The 22173-nt window shown below is 60.2% G+C and overlaps 1 protein-coding gene across 1 annotated transcript; it reads left to right on the top strand.

Moving 5' to 3' along the window:
• Positions 1-443: 443 nt before the first annotated feature.
• Positions 444-19074, top strand: ZNF316 (zinc finger protein 316). The gene is made up of 6 exons (XM_032603919.1): positions 444-560; positions 4399-4781; positions 5385-5494; positions 6344-6470; positions 7013-7126; positions 13754-19074. The coding sequence occupies exons 2-6, from the start codon at positions 4427-4429 to the stop codon at positions 16066-16068; spliced, it is 3021 nt and encodes a 1006-aa protein (XP_032459810.1). The 5' UTR covers positions 444-560; positions 4399-4426; the 3' UTR covers positions 16069-19074.
• The last annotated feature ends 3099 nt before the right edge of the window (positions 19075-22173 follow it).

Raw genomic sequence — 22173 nt, forward strand, 5'->3', positions numbered from 1 at the left:
GCCCCTGCCCGGGTCTGAGGGCACGCGGGCCCTCATAGGGGTCATCGCCTCCCTCCACCGTCGTGGGGCCCGGGGAGGGTCCGGAGGCCCAGGTGAACCTGGCCGAGTCTGGCGCTCGGTAGCGCCCCCTGAATCATGTTTGCATGAGGAAGCCGGGAGGGTTTTGGGGAGCGGGCGGACCTCGCGGGCATCTCTAGGGGGAGGGCGGGGCCGGGGTCCCCAGAGGTGGGGTCGGGCCCTGGGGCGGCGCAGGGCGCGCCAGGGTCCCCAAGGCCCGGGACGCAGTGCACACGAGCGCGGCGACCCACGTCCGAGGGCACCCCCGCACCAGGGACAATTTTTTTCCCCCCACGCACGCCCCCTCAGGGGCCGCGCTGGACCCCGCGTGACCGGAAGTGCCCCCCCCGTTGGCACCGGCGGGGCGGAGCCCGCTGGCGGCACTTCCGGTGCCCACGCGCCGCCGCCGCGCAGCTCCGGGGCCGTCACTTTGTGTAGCGCGGGGCGCGCAGGCCCCGGCCCGGACCCGGTGTCCGGCGGCGGCTCGGCGGCCGGCGCGCGCGGTGAGTGGGCGGCGCGGCGAGTGGGTGGCGAGGCCGGCGGGAGGCGGGCGCTGGCGGCAGGTGCCGGCGGGCCAGGCGCGGGCGTGGGGTCGGGGTCGCGCCGCCCCTCGACGCCGGCGCGGGAGGCCGCGGGGAGGCAGCGGCGCGCAGCGGGGCGGGCCGGTGCTGGGCGGGCCTGGGTCTGGGGGGGGACCCGAGCGGCGCTCTGGCCTGGCCTTTCGCGGCCGCGCCCACGCTCGGCGCGGCCCGTGCACCCCCGCCCGGGCCTGCGCGAGGGAGGCGGGCCCCGACCCCCAGGGCCGGTCCAGGCGGGCAGCGCGGAGTAGGTGGGCTGGGAGGACACACACCCGCGACCCCTGGGAGGTGCCCGCCGCCTTCTCCGCCGGAGGTGCGGGGGTTGGGCCGCGGCCGCCCCCGGGGACACACCCATCCAGGAGGGGTTGTCACGGCCCTGACCTGGCTTCTGAGGGAGGCGGAGGCCCCATAAGCCCCCTGGAGGGATGGAGATGGCTTGGCGCCCTCGCGAGCTTGCTTAGTGACCTTGGGGGCCTTGCCTGGGTCCTCCCTTTGCAAATGGAGGCCCCGGTGGGCTGCTGTGCTGAGTGTTCTACCGCCAGTAGGCGGGTTGGGAAGCTCATTTCTGGGGTTGGATGGGGTCTGGGCTGCCCCATGTGGTCGGAGAGGTGGGAGAGGGGCCGGCCTTTGGTGGAGGACCCAGTGGGCAGGGGGAAGGGGAGGTGTGCAGGATCAGGTCCCTAGCTGTGCCTCTGTGGGGAGACTCTGGTACTGGGTTTGGTTCAACAAGTGTTGGCAGGTTTGGGGAGCTGGCCAGCAAGGTGAGGGGCTGCCCTCGGGCAGCAGGGTTGGCCCCGTGGATACACCAGCACCAGGAGCAAACCCAGGAGAGCAGGGGAGCCCAAATCCGTGGACAAACAGTGAGGATCCTGGTAGTCAGAGAAGGAAGGTTTCTGGACGGAGATGAAAGCCTGGAAGGCCTTGAGTCACAGGTGTGGTCAGTGAGGCCACCAGACGGAAGGAAGGGGCCTAGATCTACCTGCACCCACACATTTCTTCATTTCTCTATGTAGGTTCCCTGGATATGGGACTTCAGTGGAGAGTTGCTAAAAGTTTTCTAAGTTTGCCTCTTTCTGTCTGTGTGGTCCTTCTCCCGGAGGCAGGCATCTCGTTAACTGCCCCTCCTCGCCCCCCTCGCGCCGTGCCCCATTCTGAATTCTGCAGCACGATGTCCTAGGGTGCAGCCCTGCCCCCGCCCCCATGGAAGTAATGGTCTGGGTTGACCTGAAGGGTTATCATGAGTAGGTTGCTCACCTGACTTTCGGTGGCCTCCTGAGCCGGATGCCAGAAGTGAGTTTCTGGTAGGCTGGCAGGCTGGAAAGAAGAAAGGAGGGTCTGGGGGTATGCGTAGCACACGTCTGTCCTGGGGAGGCAGAGGGGGCATCTGCCACCCGTGTTACTGAGGCCCGTTTCCCAGAACCATTCTGTTCTGGATGCTGGGTCAGGGCTCATGGGGCGTCTGGCTGTGCTAGGCCCCATCGCATCTGCAGGGTGACTGGCCACCTCCACGACTGGAGGGTCTTGCCCTCCTCTGGTCAGCAGCAGGTGCACCTCTTGGGAGAAGGGACCTCAGGTCGTAACCTCTTCAGAGGCAGAGATTCTCCAGTGGGTTCTAGTCTGAAGGACCCTCAACAGCAGTCATCCTGTTCTGGAACGTGACAGTGGGGCCAGAATACTGAGTTTTGAAAATCTCATGTTCATCACGTTGACCGCAGGCTTTAGAGTCATTTTATTCTTTCTTTTTCTTCTTCTTTTTTTTTCTTTAATATTTATTTATTTATTTGGCTGCACAGGGTCTTAGCTGTGGCACACGGGATGCGGCATGTGGGATCTAGTTCGCCGACCAGGGATTGAACCCAGGCCCCCTGCACTGGGAGCGTGGATTCTTAACCACTGGACTGCCGGGGAAGTCCCTAGAGTCATTTCATCAATAAATATTTGAGTGTTCACTCTGTGTCTGGCACAAGGAGATTCAGAGATGAACAAAGGGAACTTCTGCCTTCTTGGAGTTGAGTGTGTATTTGGGGAGACAGGCAATAAGCAGACAGTTCTGTAAGTATATTAAAATGTGGGTGCTGGGCTTGCCTGATGGCGCAGTGGTTGAGAGTCCGCCTGCCGATGCAGGGGACACGGGTTCGTGCCCCGGTCCGGGAAGATCCCACGTGCCGCGGAGCGGCTGGGCCCGTGAGCCGTGGCCGCTGAGCCTGCGCGTCCGGAGCCTGTGCTCCGCAACGGGAGAGGCCACAACAGGGAGAGGCCCGCGTACCGAAAAAAAGAAAAAAAAAATATGTGGGTGCTAAGAGGGCAGAGTCCAGGGAACTGTGTGTGTCTTAGGGGCCCGGGGGGCTACCTCCAAAGGATCAGTGAAGAAGAGGGGAGGAGAGTGCCAGGGAGTGGGAATGGCATGTGCAAAGGTCCTGAGGTGCAACAAGCACGGGTCCACTTTATTCCCAAGCCTCTGGTCCTCGGATGGGGGCGTGGCCTGCGGGAGTCTACTCTGCAAGGGGGCCAGGCAGGAGGGGCTCTGCTGGGCTTGGCATGGCATCTGGGCTCAGCCTGAATTTGCATCCCCATTGTCCTGTGTGGCCTGACATCTCAGGCTCCTCCGGGGTTCGTGCTCTCTTCCCGGGGTTCTGGGGTCGCTGTGTTTGTAGTGGGGTTGGCTTACTTTGGAAGTGGCTCTAGTCAGGTCTGAGAGACTGATGGGGCCATGCTGGCTGATGGATCAGTTCTTAGGTTTGCACTCAAAAAGGAGCCACAGAAACTGGCTCGTCAAAACCCATGACTCTTGTCTTGTCCTGGAACTTCACTGGGGCTGGTGAGGAATGCGCAGCTGGGAGGGAGGAGTGGCCCCAGGGCCCACAGTATCCCATCCCTCTTGGGTCCATAGCCCCGGGCTCCTGTGCTGTGAGGCGGTGTGGCTGCCTCTCCCAAGTGCCTGGGCTGAGCCGTCTCCGACATCGATGCGAGAGGTGGATGCTGTGAGCCACTGGGGCTTTGATGATTCAACACTTAGGATTCTCTGATCCCCAAACGTGAAGAGGTGTCACAGGGCATTTTTTTTCACCTTTGCTGGTCTAGCGATGAACCAAATTCCTGATCAGCCGAGCCCTGGATGGAGCGAGGGGTGAGGGGGGCACAGGGGTAATTGCCTGCTCAGGGCCTCTTCTCTGCCGCCTCCCACAGGGAGGAGCCTGACCTGCTGGCTTGGTAGAGTGGGCTCTCCCGGCAGGGTGGTCTTACCTTCCCCCACCCGTCACACTGCGCTGGGGTTCCTGGCCCACCCATGCTCAGACCTCGGCTCCCACACTCCCTGCCGCCGAGTTCGTGCCTGAGTTCGTGCATCCCCCTCCGCCCCCAAATATCAGGTGCACTGTTCCTTATGGGCTGTGTGCACCCGTTTCAGCTAAATGCAGGCTGGGCCACCCTCGGGCGTGTTGCCTGGACTTGACGCTTCCATGTTCTTGAGGATGAAAACCCGGGATTAATCCCTGGCTTACTCCAAGGAAGCATGGCAAGCTCACACGAGGCCCGTCGTTGCCTGCAGGAAAGAGCTGAGGCCGCGTAACGCGGGCTCCCGGTGAGGGGCTCTTTGGCAGCTCTTCTGTTACAGAATCTAGGTTGTGCCACATGAGATCGTGGAAGGAGCCCCAGTCGTGCCTCAGCTCCGGTGCTGTTACTGTATCGCGGGGCAAACCAACCCCACCTCCGTCAGAGGGCTGCGTGCCGGGCGGCTGGTCACCGTCGCCTGTCTGTGTTGCAGGCCGAGCTGAGACTCCCTTCCAGAGACGATGGCGGCCCTTCACACGACTCCAGACTCCCCAGCTGCCCAGCGGGAGAGGGCGGAGGATGGGTCGGAATGTGATCCTGATCAGGAGGAAGAAGAGGAGGAAGAAAAGGGGGAAGAGGAGGGGGAGCTGGCGAAGGAGGAGGTGATGGTGGTGGAGGCTGAGGACGCCGAGGCCGTGGCGGAGGTGGCAGAGGAGCTGGAGGCGGACGGGGTGCAGGCAGGGCCGGGGCGGCAGGCGGAGGCGGAGGACGCCGACGCGGAGGCGGTGGTGGCAGAAGAGCGGAGTCCGGCATCGGGGACCCAGGAGCGCCTTAGCTGTGGTGGGGATGCTGAGTCCTCAGGTCTTCAGGAAAAGGGTAAGAAAAAGGAGCTAGTCTTCGGGGAGGAAGTTAGGGGGGGCTTGGGTGGGCAGGCCGGGAAGAGCTCTTTGACCTGACGGGGTGCAGCTGGAGTGGCAGGGCCCAGGGTTTTTTCTTTTTTAAAAAATTTTATTTATTTCATTGATTTATTTTTGGCTGCGTTGGGTCTTCGTTGCTGCGCGCGGGCTTTCTCTAGTTGTGGCGAGCGGGGGCTACTCTTGGTTGCGGTGCGCGGGCCTCTCATCGCAGTGGCTTCTCTTGTTGTGGAGCACAGGCTCTAGGCGCATGGGCTTCAGTAGTTGGGGCACACAGGCTCAGTAGTTGTGGCTCGCGGGCTCTAGAGCGCAGGCTCAGTAGTTGTGGCACGCGGGCTTAGTTGCTCCACGGCATGTGGGCTTCCCGGACCAGGGCTCGAACCCATGTCCCCTGCATTGGCAGGCGGATTCTTAACCACTGCACCACCAGGGAAGCCCAGGGCCCAGGTTTTGAAAAGGGGGTGTGGCCAGGAGCTGCTGACCCTGGTAGCTGGATGGACAGACGTTGGCCAGGGCAGTGAGGCTTGATGCTAAAGGCTGGACCCCAAGAGGTCTCTCCCCGCAGCCCTGCAGGCGTCCCGGGCTCCAGCCATGTCGAGGGGTGAGGACCTGGAGCAGGACGAGGATGAGGATGAGGACGAGGACGAGGACAGTTCCCTGGCATCTGGGTCTCAGGTGAGCTGCCCCTTTATTTGGGGCTCAGTTGACCAGGCTGGGTTTCCCCAGGGAGGTTGGCACCCGCTGTCCTGGAGACCTGCCCTGTTGGCAGGGCAGTGGCACTGTGGTCCTCAGGCTGAGTGCAGGCTGTGGGCCAGGACGGGGCTGCAGGAAGCAGCTGGGAGTCTCCAGCCCCAAACCTGTGGGATATGGTTCCGCTCTCCTGGGGCCCGACCCTCCCCAGGCCATTGGAATGTCCTGACCATGTTGCCCACCACCAACTCTCCTGCAGCCTGCACAGTTGCGTCAGCCCTGGCTCTCCCCCGGGGTCAAGCTGTGCCCTTACCTGGAGTGCCTGTCACCTGTCCAGGCTCTGGTTTCCTATTGAGCCCAGTTAGACTGGGCGCCAGTGCCCACACTCAGTTGGTGCCACTTGTCCACCAAGGCATGGGCCCTCACACCACTGATGTGGCCACTGGCTTGAGGCAGACAGTGAAGTAGCAGGGGGCGAGGTGCCCGTGCAGCACGTACATGGGGTCTTGGGCTTCATTGTCTCTGCACTTCAGTGTGAGTCCAGGCTCTGCCCCATCTGAGCTGAGCGCTCTCCCTCTCTGAGCCTGAGCCCCTGGTCTCTGGATGGGAATGGGGTTCTTGCCTCCCGGGGCTGTGACAGGCCTGCAAGCCCCTCGTTCCGTCAGGTGTTTGTAGACTTGCAGCTGCTGGGCTGCTGGGCTGTGTCCCCGTGACCTACACATTGCAGGGTCAGCTCAGTGACCACTGAAGTGACCTCCTGTCCTCTCTTCGTGGGACGCCCCTGCCTCTCGCCGGGGCAGTGTAGGGCAGCGGCCAGGGTTCTTTGTTTTCCAGGGGCTGGTGACCTTTGAAGACGTGGCTGTGTACTTCTCTCTGGAGGAGTGGGAAAGGCTGGATGCAGACCAGCGGGAGCTCTACAAGGAAGTCATGCAGGAAAACTATGGGATTCTGGTGTCCTTGGGTGAGCAGAGCCTTTCGTCCCCAAGAGGCATCCTGGCGTGATGGCTGCCAGGGCTTAGCTGTCTGAGAGGGTGGTTTCTGGAGCCCCGGGGTCTTGGTGAAGGAGCTGCTGGAGCCAGCCCGCCTCCCAGGGAAGCCCTAGGGACCAGCCTGGCTTCTGGACCGGGGCATGTCTTGGGGGGTGCCCATTATGGCCCAGCAACACCATGACCCAGGTGGACATGTTCTGGGGAGCTGCAGTGCTGCTCTGGTCTCTGTGCTGTACACTCCCCAGAGGCCTCAAGGGGTGAGGAGTCAGGTGACGGAGGAGAAGGGCGGGCATCCTGCAGATGGCAGTGTGTGGAGGGGGCTGGACAGGGGAGCTGGGGGTCAGGGCAGGGCTCCAGAGAGAAGGGAGTGTGGGATCTCCCAGCAGAGGCGGGGAGGTGGGAAGGCTGGTCCTGGAAAGGCCAGAGAGAGGAGCCAGTGGTGGCAGTGCTGTGTGGGTGAGGGCGGGGCCTGCAGGCGGGGCCCTGCAGCTGCGGCCTGTTTTTTCCGGGGCAGGATACCCAATCCCCAAGCCGGATCTGATCTTCCGGCTGGAGCAAGGAGAGGAGCCTTGGGTCCCGGATAGCCCCCGTCCCGAGGAGGGAGACATCGTCACCGGTGTCTACACAGGTGAGCGTGACACGGGGTCTCGCGGGTTTCACCGACTTCGGCCTGTGCCTTCGCTCTCCACTGCGGCCCCGGGGAGCTGCCCTGGAGCTGCTGCTCTGCACTCTGGGGGGCCTCTGTGGGGACACAGTGGCACTGGGGGCTCACCTCTACCTTTGTGGGTTGCCCCCTCCTGGTTCTGGTCTGCAGAGGCCCAAAGGCTGGGGAGTCTTCAGAAAACCTAGAGGTTCCTGTTGCGAATCTTTAACAACGATGCCCTGTCCCTGCCTTGAGCCTCTGATTGTTTTTGTGTGTGTGAGGGTCAGTTGTCACGTTACCAGCTCAGAGGGGCCAGGTGAGGAACAGACCGTTGCCCTGAAGTGCTGGAGCTGGCCTTCCGGCTCCCAGGATTGAACGGCTTCCCTGCCCATTTGGCCGTCTCCTCTCCCTGGGAGGAGCCCTGGACCTTCCAGAGAGGAGATTTTGGAGAGAGACATACAGGAAGCGTTCAGGGTGTCGGATTTCTCTGAGACCTTGGACCTGGCTCTGGCCCTGTTCCTCCAACTTTCTGGGCCTCATTTTTATTCATCTGGAGAATAAAGAGTTGAACAAAACCCCCAGTTTCCCACCCTAGGCCGTCGGACCACTTGTTCTGTGGAGGTGCTCCGTGGAGGTTGGTGAGCTGTTCCCCGTGTGTCAGGTTCAGCGGAGGCCCTTGCACGGTGTGTGTGTCTTTGGCTTTGGTCTCGGGTGATGCCAGCCTAGTGCGGGGCTCTGATGTCTCATGCCACTCACGTGCTTGGGTAGACTGGGAGCAGCTTGTAGAGGTTTTAAAATAAAATACAGAAAAACATAGACAGTGCTGTGCCTACACGTGTACTCTTCAGAGTATTTCCCTGTACACTTTATATCCTCGTAACAGCTCTGTGAAGTAGCAGGGGAGGGATTATTGGTCTCATTTTTCAGTCAAGGAAATTGACTTTTGAAGTAGTGATTAAGTCACTTGCCCACAGTGGGTTCAGGCCTCGGGCCTTACTGTGCACTGTGTTTCGGGGTGGCCTTCCTGCCCTAGGTCTCCACATTCTCTGGGACCCTCTTGGAATGTCTCCCGGCCTTCAGAATCAGGAGGGCTCTGGCTGGCAAAAAATGTTGCTGCTGCCTCCGGGCTGAGACTGGAATGTAGGTGATGTTTGTCGGAGGGTCTAATGGGAGGTGTGCCCTGTTTCTGGGCACAGATCTGAAAAGCCACCTGGAGAGGAAGGGGCTGTAAGGCCTCCACTGGCCAGTCTCTCCACACGTGGTCTGGATGTGCCCCTGTTCCCCGTGCTTCTTGGAGGGTCCTGGGGTGGATCCTTTCGCAGGCTCGAGCCTGGGTGGTCCCCACAATGTGCTCTGTGAACCTAGCTGGGGTTTGGCAGCTCGCAGAAGGGGCAGGCTCGCTGGGCCAGCGCCTCCGCCTTCCCCTGTGGGCCGAGGTGGGTGCAGGATGCAGGCACAGTCTTCCACGTGTCACCTGCCTCCCGGGAGGGGCTGTGGTAGCGAAGGCTGGGGTCAGCTCGGGCTCAGCGAATCCATCTGAGGTCCCCCCTCTTAACTGTCACTGTAGCCTGTCTGCCAAGCGCCTCCCTCCCCGTTTCCCCTGCGCTCATTTCTGGGTAGCTGAGCCTGTTGAGAGTTGCGAATTGCTGGGTCTGAGCGTGACAGCGTTTCTGTATTTCTAGATCATAGTCTTGCAAAACACACGCATATTCATCTCTTGTGCTTCTTAACAAGTTGGGCCACACATAAGGTTTGGACTCTGGCCAAACGCACCCACTCAGGTGCTCCGGTGCCTCTGAGTGCTGAATTAAAGCCTCCTTGCTCTGGCTCCCCTCGACCACCACCTCCCACTCCCTAGTCCTCACCCATCACTGCCACCTCTCTCCTCACCCGGCTGAGATAGTACGCTCCCCCATTCCTTACAGATGCCCGGTGTGGTCGCCTGGCAGATCCCTGCCCGTGGCCGAACCCCATTTCCTGCGGCCGAGCGTGTCCCCGTCCCCTTGGCCTGGTGGCTCTGGCCTTCTTTCCTCGTCGCATTAGCTTTTCTGCTCTGCAGGGTGGACCCCACGTGCCCCTGGTCCCTCTGCTGCCCCTGGCTGCTTCCCCGCCTGCCACTGCATGTCCTCTTCTCTCCTCTCTCCAGGTGACCCCAGCTGGGGCCAGGGCCTTAAGTGCTGCCCATCTGCCCATTCTCAGCCTCTCTCTCCAGCTCTGACCTTGTGTGTCCCACCGCCTGCTTGATGTCTCCCCTTGGGTGTCTGAGGGCATCTCAGAGTGAGCTAAACCTGAAGTGGCACCACGTCACCTACCCGGGCCCCTCCTGCAGCGTCCCTGGCACGTGGTGGGCCTGGCTGGGGCCCAGGTGGTCCTCGTCCCTCTGCCTTCCTCACCCCACCCCTGGCGCAGGCATGAGGCTGTCAGGCATGTGGCCACGGGCGTCCCTGAGCTGCTGGCTGCCCCGCACCCCCGGTCTTCCCCGGGCACTCGGCACAGTATCTGGGATCCTCTGCACCCTGCAACACCCATAGCTCTTCACGCTCAACTCCACCGACAGCCTTTCTCTTCAAGCTCTCACCTGCCTCGGGGCTTTGTACCTGCTGTTTTCTCTGCCTGGAGTGACCTTCGTGTGGCTGGCTCAGTGTGTAGGTCCCACTTGGGTTGTGTGTGTCCTCTGACCGCCTTGATGTCGGGAACCCCCCATGTCACTCCAGGACGTTCCCTGCACCCGCAGCCCTTGGCGAGGTCTGGGATGGCCGTGCCCAGGTGCCTGCCTCCTCGTTTGCTCCAGTGGACTCTGTGAGCGCGCGCTGTGTTCTGTTCGCACCTGTGCCGTCTCCACAGTGCTCGGCTGATGACCCCGCTCCCTGACTGCTGTTCCTGCCCCTCGTGTGAAAGAGAAAGATAGCAGAGCAGTACGATAGGCAGGATGGAACCGGCTTAAACATTACACCGGAAAGGAGAGAGAGAAAGTTTAAAAGCGGTCAGGTGAAGCACACCGAAACGAGAGAATCTGATGGCTGGTGAGCGCGATCAGCGGTTCTGGAGAGGCACTCAGGGGAGGACCCCCTCCTGGAAGATGTGTCAGCCTGAGGACCCTGCAGCGGGGAGGATAGATCCATCGCAGAAGCCCAGCCCTGCCGGGAGCCACCGCCTCCCGGGCGACCGGACTCCTGCTCGGAGGGAAGGAGGGGCTACTGATGGCAGCCGGACGGGGAGGAAGGAGCCTGCCTGCAGCTTTGGCCACTCCCTTGTCCACGTCCTGCCTTTGTGCCTGGGGGCGGGGCTCTCCCGAGCCGACCCTGAGTCTCGGTCTGGCCGGAGGGTCAGGAGCAGGTGCTGACCTCACACACACGACTGCCTCCTGGGCCCTGTGCCGTGGCTGGGTCCCTCGGGGAGGGGTTAGTCAGAGCAGACCTGCAGCTGACTCACCGTGAGGCCAGGCCTGGGGACGGGTCTCGGAGACGGGACAGGACAGGGGCAGAGGGTGCTTGGGGTGGGAGTCATAGAAACCCTCGGCTTGGTTCTCGGGGCAGAGGTGTCAGGCCACCTCGCAGCAGCTCAGGGAGCAGGTGCGCCAGGCAGGTGGCTGCGGGGCCTCCTCCCCGAGGCCGTTTATTCGTGCCTGAATAAGGCACTTACCGGGGGCGCCTCGGGCGTCTGCTCACAAGGCCACTGGTCGGCCCCCGCGAGTGTCCTCAGGCTCCGAGCGCGGGCCCTGGCCTAGCTGATCCTCACCCAGTGTCAGAGTCCTTAGGAGCGGACGTCTCGGAGATGAAGGGCCAGCTTCCCCTCCCCAGGGTCCACTTGTCCACTCTCCCCCGTGGCTTCTGGAAGAGGCAGCTGTGTTTGACCTCCTGGGCCACGCTTGGGAAAATCCCACCCGCCCCCCCACCGCCCCCCATCAGAGCATCTCCTCTGCCTCGGCCCGTCTCACGAGTAGACCTGACGGGTCCTCACTTGGATCCAGAATAGGCTTGCATCCGGGGCGCTAGCAAACCCCCGGGGAACCCTGTCCCCACTGCAGCCGGGGGTAATGCCGACCATGGACACCCCCACCCGGGGGCCCAGACCTCCAGATCCTGGGCCACTTTGGTGGCAGAAGATGAGAACAGAGCCTGGCTTGGAGGCAGGCTGCTGTCCCCGAGTCCCCTCTGGTGGCCCTGCTACTTCCCAGAGATCTTGTCTCGGGGTGCAGCCAGGGAACTTGGATGCCCTTCTTGTCCTTTACGCGGTGTCAGTGGTGGCCTCTACCAACTTGCCTTATGTTTAATACTTTCTCGTTTGTGGATAAGTGGCCGTGCCAGCTCCAGAGCCAGTGGTGAGGTCAGGTCCCCTCCTAGGATCAGCCCCCTCTGCAGAGCAGCATTGTTTGATGTCTGGGGTGGGGGCAGGGCAAAGGGTCACCTCCCCAAGTGGGGGGCTTTGCTACTCTCAGACCCCAAGGAAGAGGTGTTGTGGGTGAGTCGTTGGGACCTAGCCTGTCCCCCAGCTCTGAGTAGCTGAGGCTGCTAGCTGGCGGGCCCTCGTTTGGCCTGGGTGTACACTTCTATCCAGCAAGTGCCACTGACCCTTGGCTGGGTCCTGGGGTACATTCCTACCACGAAGACATGGTACTTGTTCCCCAACTTGAACCCCCTGCTTTAGGGACTCCAATTAAAACTCCTCCAGACACTCACCAGAGTCTTAGGGAAAAGCCTTTTTGAGACTCACTGGAAGAATTTCCAGCTAATCTGACCATGGGCCCACACTGCCCGTCCCTGCACCAGCTCCCCTCGGGGTGCTCCAGCCTTCGCAGTGAGGAGCTGGGCCTCTTCCGTGCTGTTCAGCCGCTTCTTATCCCTCACTCACCGTGGGTGGCAGTTGGAGATGAACTCAGCTTAGTAACAGGAAACCACTGTCCTTTATTTAAAGCTTATTCTTACTATAATCGTATATTATTACTAACTACAGAAAACTTAGAAAATATTGCAAAGCGTGAAGAGCTAAAATAACCCGTTGTGTCCCTTCATACATGTTTCCTTCAGAGAAGAAATCACGTCCGTGCACTTCGGTGTCTGGCTTTATGTCACAGCACTGTGCTGTCTTCCCGTGTGATCTATCACCATATGTTTGGGATGCTATATAGGGAAGAGCACAGGACCAGGGCCGGGTCAGGACGGGCATCCCTCCTGGGCCCCGACCCCTCCTCGGGGACAGGACTCAGTGACGAAGGCCCACCCGGTCAGGTGATGGCTGACACCAGCCACAGCCTTGGCAGGGGACCCGGGAGTGGTGGGAAAGGGGATTCCTACCTCTGTGGGGGAGCTTGAACCTTCCTGGTACTGGGATCGTGAGGTGGACTACACTGTACGTGGCCACGGTAGACACACACGGGGCAAGGTGTACCGGAGGAAGTTGGCATGCAGGTTCTCTGGAACACCTGGGCTGCCGTGGACAAGGCTTTTTCTTTGTTTGTTGTGTGACTTAGTGCCTGCTTTGTAAATATCAGATTGGCCCAAAAGTTCGTTCGGGTTTTTCATCACACCCTACGGAAAGACACGAATGAACCTTTTGGCCAGCCCAATACCAGTTCCCTCCTGGGTGCGTCACGATGGCAGGCACATCGCTCTTTTATAAACCGAATCCCTATCCTTACTCTGCACTGAAGGGAGCGGTCAGGGCGCTGCTTGGTGGAGGAGGGATGGAATTGCAGGACCCCAAGGCGGGTCCTTAGCCTTCTGTGATGGGAAGATGTTTGCAGCTCACCCAGTCTTAGTCAATTTGGGACCATTTCCCAAGTGCACAACCGCTCAGAAAGCCAAGCTTCAGAGAGGCTCAGCGGGGAGGCTGGGCTGTTCCTGCACAGTTGCTGGAGCCTTCTAGGGTGAGTGCAGAGAGCTGGGGCCTACAGGCCCCTCTAGGTCTCCTTGGCCCAGGGCAGCCTTTCCTGGCTGTGCTCTGGGGGTGGGAGGGAGAGCCCTGGATGCTGGCCAGCCTGAGACTGGTGGAGAGATCCAGAGGAGGGATGGTAAGCAAAGCTTAGGTGTTACAAAGGCAGGTCCTCAGTGGCCGTGCTGGTGCTGGAGTCTTGGCTGCCTTGGGCCAAGCAGGTGGGGGTGGGGGGGGTGGGGGGGGTGGAGTTCTCCAGGAGACAAGGGGCTTTGGGGAGAACAGACCTGGCATCTCCGTCTATTTTTCTGGGCCCTGGACCCCTGTTTTGGGCTTGACACCTGGTCTCACAGGAACCCACAGGCAAGGTCACCCAATTCGTTGGTGTCCATCTATTCTCAGCAGGGTGGCAAGCCCTGAAGGGAGCTGGAGGTCTGGAAAAGGGATTAGTTGAGGCCATTTGAGGAGAGTCCACGAGGTGAGGGAACCCCAGCCTTCCTAGGAGGGACACCCGCGTGTCCATTTCTCCTGTCTGCACAGTTCCTCCTCACTCAGGGAAGAGGCGTGCACCATCTCTCACTCGCATGGAACAGAGGCGCCCTGACCCCGGGCTCCGGGCTCTGAGCTCCGAGAGCCTGGGGTCCCGCAGAAATCGCTCCTTACAGGAGCAGGAGTCTGTAAGCGGTTTCTGTCACGGCTTCTTCTCACCTCTCTCTCCTGGCCTTTCCTTGTCGCCTTCAGGGGCCTGGTTCTGGACTGACGACATAGAGGACCATGAGGAGGACGACGACGAGGACTTCCTGGCAGAGGTGGCCGAGGAGGAGAACGAGCCCCCAGGGCTGTGGTCCGCGGCCTACGGCGTGGGGGACGTGCCTGGGACCTGGGGCCCCGACGACTCGGATTCGGCGCAGACTCCAGAGGGGTGGGGTCTTGACCCCGGTGGCCTTGGGGTCCTGGCCGAGGGGTCCGAGGCGAAGCTCTTTCTTCAGGGCCGGGAGCCGGGCGCGAGCCTGCTGGCGCCCTGGGCGTTCCCGGCCGCGGTGGCCGCTCCAGCTGGGCGGCCGGAGACGACGTGTGACGTGTGCGGTAAAGTGTTCCCGCACCGGTCCCGGCTGGCCAAGCACCAGCGCTACCACGCGGCCGTCAAGCCCTTCGGCTGCGATGAGTGCGGCAAGGGCTTCGTGTACCGCTCGCACCTGGCCATCCATCAGCGCACCCACACCGGCGAGAAGCCCTTCCCGTGTCCGGACTGCGGCAAGCGCTTCGTGTACAAGTCGCACCTGGTCACGCACCGGCGCATCCACACGGGCGAGCGGCCCTACCGCTGCGCCTTCTGCGGCGCGGGCTTCGGGCGCCGCTCCTACCTGGTCACGCACCAGCGCACGCACACCGGAGAACGGCCCTACCCCTGCCCGCACTGCGGCCGCAGCTTCAGCCAGAGCTCGGCGCTCGCGCGGCACCAGGCCGTGCACACGGCCGACCGGCCTCACTGCTGCCCCGACTGCGGCCAGGCCTTCCGCCTCCGCGCCGACTTCCAGCGCCATCGACGGGGCGGCGGCTGCGCGGAGCCCAGCGGCGACGGCCCTCGGCGCGAGCCCTGTGAGACGGGGCCCTCGGCGGGGCCCGAGGAGGCCGAAGCCGGGCCTGAGGGGCCTGAGGTCGACGAAGCAGACGGAGAGGCCGAGGGAGAGGCCGAGGCGAGAGAGGCGGCGATGGAGGCGCCCACCCCCGGGAGAAAGGATGACCCCGAGCCGGACAGGCGGTTTCTGGGGCTGGGCAACGGCCTGGGGGAGGGCGAAGGCCCTTCCTCGCACCCGCTCGGCTTCCACTTCCCCGTGCACCCCAAGTCTTGGCTTCACCCGGATGGCTTTCCGATCCTGGGCCTCCCGGACTTCGCGGAGCGGCTGTCGACCGACGGGCGCCCCCTGCCCGGACCCCTGGGGGGCCGGCTCTCCCTGGTAGAAGGCGCGGGGCTGGCCTGCGACCCTTTCGGCGGCGGTGCTGGGCCTGGGGGCGGCGGCGGCCTGCGTGCGTTCGGGCCTGCGGTCGGGGGGCTGCTGGCGGAGCCTGCGCCTGCCGCGCTGGCCGAGGAGGAGAGCCCGTGGATATGTTCCGACTGCGGCAAGACGTTCGGGCGCCGCGCGGCGCTGGCGAAGCACCAGCGTTACCACGCGGGCGAGCGGCCGCACCGCTGCGCCGACTGCGGCAAGAGCTTCGTGTACGGCTCGCACCTGGCGCGCCACCGCCGCACGCACACGGGCGAGCGGCCCTTCCCGTGCCCCGAGTGCGGTGCGCGCTTCGCCCGCGGCTCGCACCTGGCGGCGCACGTGCGTGGCCACACGGGCGAGAAACCCTTTGTGTGCGGCGTGTGCGGCGCGGGCTTCAGTCGGCGCGCGCACCTGACGGCGCACGGGCGCGCGCACACGGGCGAGCGGCCCTACGCGTGCGGCGAGTGCGGCCGCCGCTTTGGGCAGAGCGCGGCGCTGACGCGACACCAGTGGGCGCACGCCGAGGAGAAGCCACACCGCTGTCCCGACTGCGGCAAGGGCTTCGGCCACAGCTCGGACTTCAAGCGGCACCGGCGCACGCACACGGGCGAGAAGCCCTTCCGCTGCACCGACTGCGGCCGCGGCTTCGCGCAGCGCTCCAACCTGGCCAAGCACCGGCGCGGCCACACGGGCGAACGGCCCTTCCCGTGCCCCGAGTGCGGCAAGCGGTTTTCGCAGCGCTCGGTGCTCGTGACACACCAGCGCACGCACACGGGCGAGCGGCCCTACGCCTGCGCCAATTGCGGCCGCCGCTTCTCGCAGAGCTCGCACCTGCTCACCCACATGAAGACGCACCGCGGCACGGCGGGCGCGCCTGGCCAGACGCCGGCCGCCCCCGCGCCCAAGGCCGAGGCACCCGCTAAGGGGCCGCCGAGCGCGGGCGCAGGGACCGGGTCCGGGGAGCGCGGCAGCACCCTGCTGGAGTTCGCAGGCGGAACGAGCTTCGGCTCCGAGCCGACGGCCGCTTTCGCGGGGCCCTCGGGCGCCTACGAGGAGAGCATCATGTGAGGGCCCCAGGCCGACGGAGGCGCAGCCCGCTAGGCCACCGGCGCCTTGCGGCTCGAGCGCTGGCCGCTGCGCGCCGGCCCCTTGCTCTTCTGGCCTCAGGGGGCTGAGGGTCCTAGTCCTCGTGCGGTGCCTTTCCCTCAGCCCTGGTGCACCGCCCCCCGGCCTCGGGCTTCCCTACTGTCCGGCCCCAGAGAACCGGCCGCCGAGCTCAGATGGCCGTACGGGGGGCGCAGGGGGAGAGGAGAGCTGCGCGCGGAGCAGATGGGGAAAGGGGGCGGCCACCCCGGCAAGAGACTGCGACATCACTGGATCGATGCGGTGAGGCCAAGCGGTAGGGATGGCAGGCGAGGTGTTATTTATTTTACTCGGATTCCGATATGGGTGGCCCGGGGGACAGGTGGCTTGTGAGTTAGTAACTGGGTTTTACAGCGAGGGAGGGGAAGCCCTTGCATCAAGGGAGGGTGGGGTGGTCGAGGGCAGAGCGTATGGCTACTCCAGGGGGTTTGGCTGATGACTTCTTCCAGTTCCTCAGCGGGAGACTTCAGGGGCCTTCCGGGCATTCGAGTATGTCCAGAAAGTTTTGAGGACGGTGTGCGTGGCGAGGGGAAGCCTCGTGGGTTTTCAAAGGACGGTGTTCCTCCCTAATCCGGGGTCGGGGGTGAAGTGGAGATGCACCTGGGAAAGTTTTTATTCTGTCGACTGTGGATATTTATTTCCATGGCTTGTGTGGCCCGAAGAATCTGGGAGGAGGAGAAAAAGCCGGAAACCAAATTGTGGCCCCAGGCAGATGGGTTGCAGGTGTTCGCAGGGTCCCCAGGGAGTTTGAAGCCTTACTCCCCAGAGTCGCTTGCTGTCTTCACCCCACTTGAGCACCGAGAGCAGCCCGGCCGTGTGGGTGTTAATTTCAGCCTCCCCTCTGAGTCCTTTGGTACTCTTGCCTGGGAACGCTGGAGGCGGCATACTCGGAGATCCTCTGGGAGCCCAGCAGCCAGGGACCCCAGCCGTTGGCTCCCCGGCTGCCACCTCTCCCTGAGTGGGTGGACACACGGGGCCTTGCTCTTGTGAGCCTGCCGCTCATTTAGATTTAATAGACAAGTGTAAAGTGACAGAGGTTGGTAGTAGGGTTGTTTCTTACCTCCCAGGATCAGGGCCTTATGACCGCCTCGGGTCCGTTTAACTCTGCTTCTGTCATTGTTCTACACTAGGAGCAAGTGGTGTTTCTGGTTAGGCTCCCATCTCACAGAGTGGGCAGTGAGTGGAGGCACCGTGGGCCGGGCTGTCTCCACGACGGTGGTACACCTCTGGGGGTTCGGACCTGAGCCCGTGGCTCAGTGACTGGCCAACTGTCCAGCTATGCAAGGCCCGCAGCCGGCCAGCGCCGCACCTTCTGGGCTGGGCTCTTTCGAGCCACCAGGTCACCTGCAAGACATCGGCCCCTTTAATGCTTTTGGGGGCCAGTGTGAATGGGGCCAGAAAACTGAAATTTTGAAGCAGCCGCATTCCCTTTTAGACCGAGTTCCTTCTGTTGTAGCATAGACATGGCCCTGGGGCCTGAGAGCCAGCACCCGGGCGCTAGAGGCCGGGGCGGGCGGGAAGGGGCCCTAGACGGTGGTGGCAAGAATGGGCCTGGCCGGGTGAGGGCGGGGGTGGGCGGGGTGCTGAGGAGGACAGGGGTTCCCGCAGAGGCGCCGGCAGCGCTGGGCGGTGCCGCCTGTCCCTGGGCGCTCTCTCCCAGCTGCGAGAAGGAGCCTCAGGAAGGGCCCAGGGCAAGCTGCGCCAGCCCCGTGGGACCGAGGGCCGGTCTGCGCCCGTCCCGCCTGGCACAGCCCTGAGTTACCCACCTTCGGTGCCCCTCCTGAGCCCAAGCTGCCCCGCCCCACAGCTGTCAGCAGGAGGACCTAGCTTTAATAAAGAGTGGACAAACGAGCTTTGTGATTGGATTCCGTGTTGTTGCCGCTCCTCAGGGAGGCCCTGCAAGGCGTCAGGCCCACCTTGTTCCTGCAAACGATCTTTAGAAGTTTCTCTTCTTAGAAACTAGAATTGGCCTGTGAGGAGTCAACCCAAGAGAGCTTTGGCCCCTGCCACCTGTGTCCACTGTGTCTTCCCAGGAGTCCCCAGTGGGCCCGCACACTGCCCCCTGCTTCTTGTAATATGCACACCTCTATCAGGACATTGACGTGTGGAGGATTGTTTTAGCCAGGTCCCCTTCCTGGTGGTCCAGACCCCTGTTCTGAGGCCCCAAAGCCACATGGGTTTATCCAGGCTCACCTGCTCTGTGCCAGGGCAGAGCACCACCACCACCCCCCCGCCCCCCGGGGCCCCAGACACCTTCCTTTGAACTGAATTATTGACTTCTCACCACATGGTGTCCCCACGACCAGATCTGACCCTCCCATCCTTTCCCCACAGATTTGAAAAATATGAACTATGAAGTAAATTCTCTTTTCACGTGTGATTTGGAGGCATCAGAACAGAAGCCAGTATTTCAGTGGTAGATGGGCATTAAGACCTAGTTTAAAATGGATGGCCTTGAGGATCTTAAAGTCTATTCAGAAAACTTAAGTCATTCCCTGATAGAGCTCACAGTTATCCAGCCAGATACTTTATTTTAGAGGGGAAATAATGCAATTCTGATGGTCATAGAAAAAAAGTAGACAGCCTCCCTGGTTTTGAGAGTATTTCCAAATTTCTGGAGTCCTGATTAATTCCACAGATGTCAGTCTAGCATCTCCCGTCATTGCCAAGGAGGGAAGGAAGCCCCCAGGGCCCCTTGAGATGTGACCCCTGAAAGCTGGTGCTTTGAGAGTCATGAGGCCCTGAACGCCCTCTGGTCTCCACTTAACCTTTATTGCTTGAATTTCCCCATCCTCCCTTTCTCCTGACCCTTTCACGTAATCTCTTCAAACACTTCCTTCTAACTTTTTTCTTTTCCTAATTGGCTACATATGGAATAAAGTATTTTGAATTTTTTGGTTATATTTATTAAATAAAGCTTTATGATCCTTGTTCATTATTTAATTTTTTGCTGATTATAAAATTCACGCTAGTTGTAAATATTCCAACAGTGCAAAAATGTGTTAAGTACACACTTTTCATTTCCTAAAGAGTCACACTGCATCCAGCCATCAGGTGCCATGGTTGCTCCAGGAGGTGTGGGAGCACATTTCTTCTCTGTACGTGGAAATGTTGTAAAACTAGGGACATGCTTTACATGCTCTCTTACAACTTTTATCATTTAACCATGTGACATTCTTCCTTACCTGACAGAGCTACCTCACTCATTTTAACTGCTCCATCATGGTATTTTCATTCTGTGACTATACTGCCATCTATGTAACTTCCCCATAAATGGCTCTTTGGTTGTTTCCAACTTCTCACTGTTGCAAACAGTGCTTCAACATAGATTCTTGTACACGTAGCCGTGCAGTTATGTAGATTTTTAATGTACCTGTTTATATGAGGTAAAGCCCTAGAAGTGCTGTTGCTGGGTCAAAGGGCATGCATATTTAAATTGGGAGATATAGCTAAATTGCCACCGAGTACGGCTAACTCCAGCCCACCACTGTACGTTCCCAGCGCAGTGAGAGAGTGCTAGCGGTCCGTGGCCACCTCAACACGGCACGTCAGCATTCAGTTGAGTCTCGGTTCTTCATTTTACAGAGAAGTGAATGGCTTGCATCCCTCTATTTCTTCTTTCTTTCTCTCTTTCTTTCTTCCTCCCTTCCTCCCTCCCTCCCTCTCTCCCTCCCTCCCTCTCTCTCCCTCTCTTTCTTTCTTTCTTTCCTTCCTTCTTTCCTTCTTTCTTTCCTTCCTTCTTCTTTCCTTCCTTCCTTCTTTCTTTTTCTTTCTTTCTTTCCTTCTTTCTTTCCTTCCTTCTTTCTTTCTTTCCTTCCTTCCTTCTTTCTTTTTCTTCCTTTCTTTCTTTCCCTCCCCTCCCCTCCCCTCCCCTCCCCTCCCCTCCCCTCCCCTCCCCTCCCCTCCCCTCCCCTCCCCTCCCCTCCCCTCCCCTCCCCTTTCTTCTTTCTTCCTTCTCCCAGCACATGCAGCATGCCATCCCTGCTCCCTGACCAGGGAGCTAACCCGTGCGCTTGCAGTGGAAGCTCGGAGTCCCAACCATTGGGCCGCCAGGGAAGTCCCTCTATTTATTTTTAACATATAAATAGGTGGTTTTTTTTTTTTTAAACCCGTGGCCTTTGCTAAGGTGTTTCTGTGGCTGTGGATAGAAAGTATTCCCACCCAGACCAGGTTGGCCTCTCTCAGATTACAGCTCCTTCACTGTTTGTGTGTGACCTGTGCTTTCTGCTGCAGCCTCTCCCACGGTTCCAAAGAGCCAATAGGAGGTCCCCTTTCTTTCTGTTCATTCGTTCAGTAGAATCCCTGAGCAGAGCACCCTACTGTGGGCATGTTCAGTGGCCTCCGTCCTCAAGCCCATTAAAACATTCTAATCCCCCAACTCAGTGCTTTGAAAACTGGCTTGTAATCCACAGTGAGGAAAACATTTTACATAGTTGTGACCTAGTGCATGTGCGCATGCAAACACACACACACACACACACACACTTTCATGAACCAGTACTTAACCCTTACTGCATTTTTTTATCCCACCATATTTAATCTATTTCATTAAAAAAAAAAAAAAAAAGCTCAACCCATGATGAGTCATGACCTGCAGTGTGGAAACCACAGTTTGGATTCCCCTGCACTCCAGCCCCCTTCTGAGTGAGAACCTCCCCCGGCTATGGGGGTGGGGGGCGCTTTCCCAGTGTCCAGGAAAGCAAAGACAAGAGGCTAGGCTGGGACCCTGCAAGACTTCTGTTCAGATGCACCTCTGTCTGAGCTGCTGCATCTAAGGCCATGAGGGGACTAGGGTGGACCTTGGTGACCTGGGCAGGGGTGTGGAGGGTGGGGAGCTAGGACAGTGTACCTTTCTGGATGCCCAGAACCCTTTTCTCCAGGGACCGGGTATGGGGGATGGCTGCCTCTTCTCCCTTCTGTCCTCTTCCCCTTCCTGTCGCTTCTCAGAGAGGGGGAGATGCCACGGCTGGTAATAATAGCCGCTCACACGTCTACAGAATCTGTATCTTAGGCTCTGTTCTGAGCACTTTATGTGAATTAATTCAATTTAATACAACAAATCTATTATTGTTAGTCCCATTTTGCAGATGAGGAAATTGAGACTCAGAAGTCTCCTGCCCAAGATTCGCCATGATTCAAGTCCAGGCAGTGTGGTTCTCTGGTGTGTGCCTCTTTCGGGAATTGGAGTTGATGGGCAGAATAGTGGACTCCTTTAATGGAACAAGTCTTTCTCGGGGTCAACCTATCCCACCCACACTGGGTGTGCTGGCCCCATGATGATGGCCCAGGGGAGAGCATAGGACCTAACCAAAGAGTTAGATTGGTCCCTTCAATGTGAAGGGGGGAAGAAATTCTCTTTCTGGGGGTATGTTGGTGGGATGTGCTTTGCGTTGCCAACAGGTGCTGCGTTTGCCGTGTGGAGAAAGCCTGTCTTGGATTTGCAGAGAGAAAGGCTGATGCTGTTCCTCCTGTCCCCAGATAGAGCCATTGCCCAAGCCCTACAGGGATAACGTTTTGCTCTAAAGCTGGTTGGAGTTGGGTTTCCGTTGCCTGCAGCAGGTCGAGGCCTGACCAGTATAGGGGAGTCTGGGAGCTTTCAAAACGACAGTGGAGGTTACACAGATTCGATGCCCACCTTCCTGACTTTCTGCATTTGGAAGGTTCAAGCTCTCAGGGAGGCACGGGGCCCTGACCAGGACATGTAGCCTGGCTGGCGTGGTGTGTGATCCCAGGGGCTTATGTGCCCTTGTGAAGGTGCCCTCAGAGGTGGCTGTGCAGAGACCAGGTTTCTACATGTGTGAGGGTCACAGGGCGCTGTGCAACCAGAATGCACCTGCTGCAGATGCGTGGGTGGTCGTGGGGGAGAGGAGTCAGAAGCTCTGTCCTGTCTGTTGTTTTTGTCGACTGCGTCTGTGTCAGAAACAACCCCCAAACCTAGTGGTTTAACACAAGTACCATTTGATGATATGCATGGATTCTGTGGGTCAGGAGTTCAGAAGGGCACAGTGGGGCTGGCTTTTCTCTGCTCCG

Source organism: Phocoena sinus, chromosome 15, assembly GCF_008692025.1.
Source record: "Phocoena sinus isolate mPhoSin1 chromosome 15, mPhoSin1.pri, whole genome shotgun sequence".
Lineage (NCBI taxonomy): Eukaryota > Metazoa > Chordata > Mammalia > Artiodactyla > Phocoenidae > Phocoena > Phocoena sinus.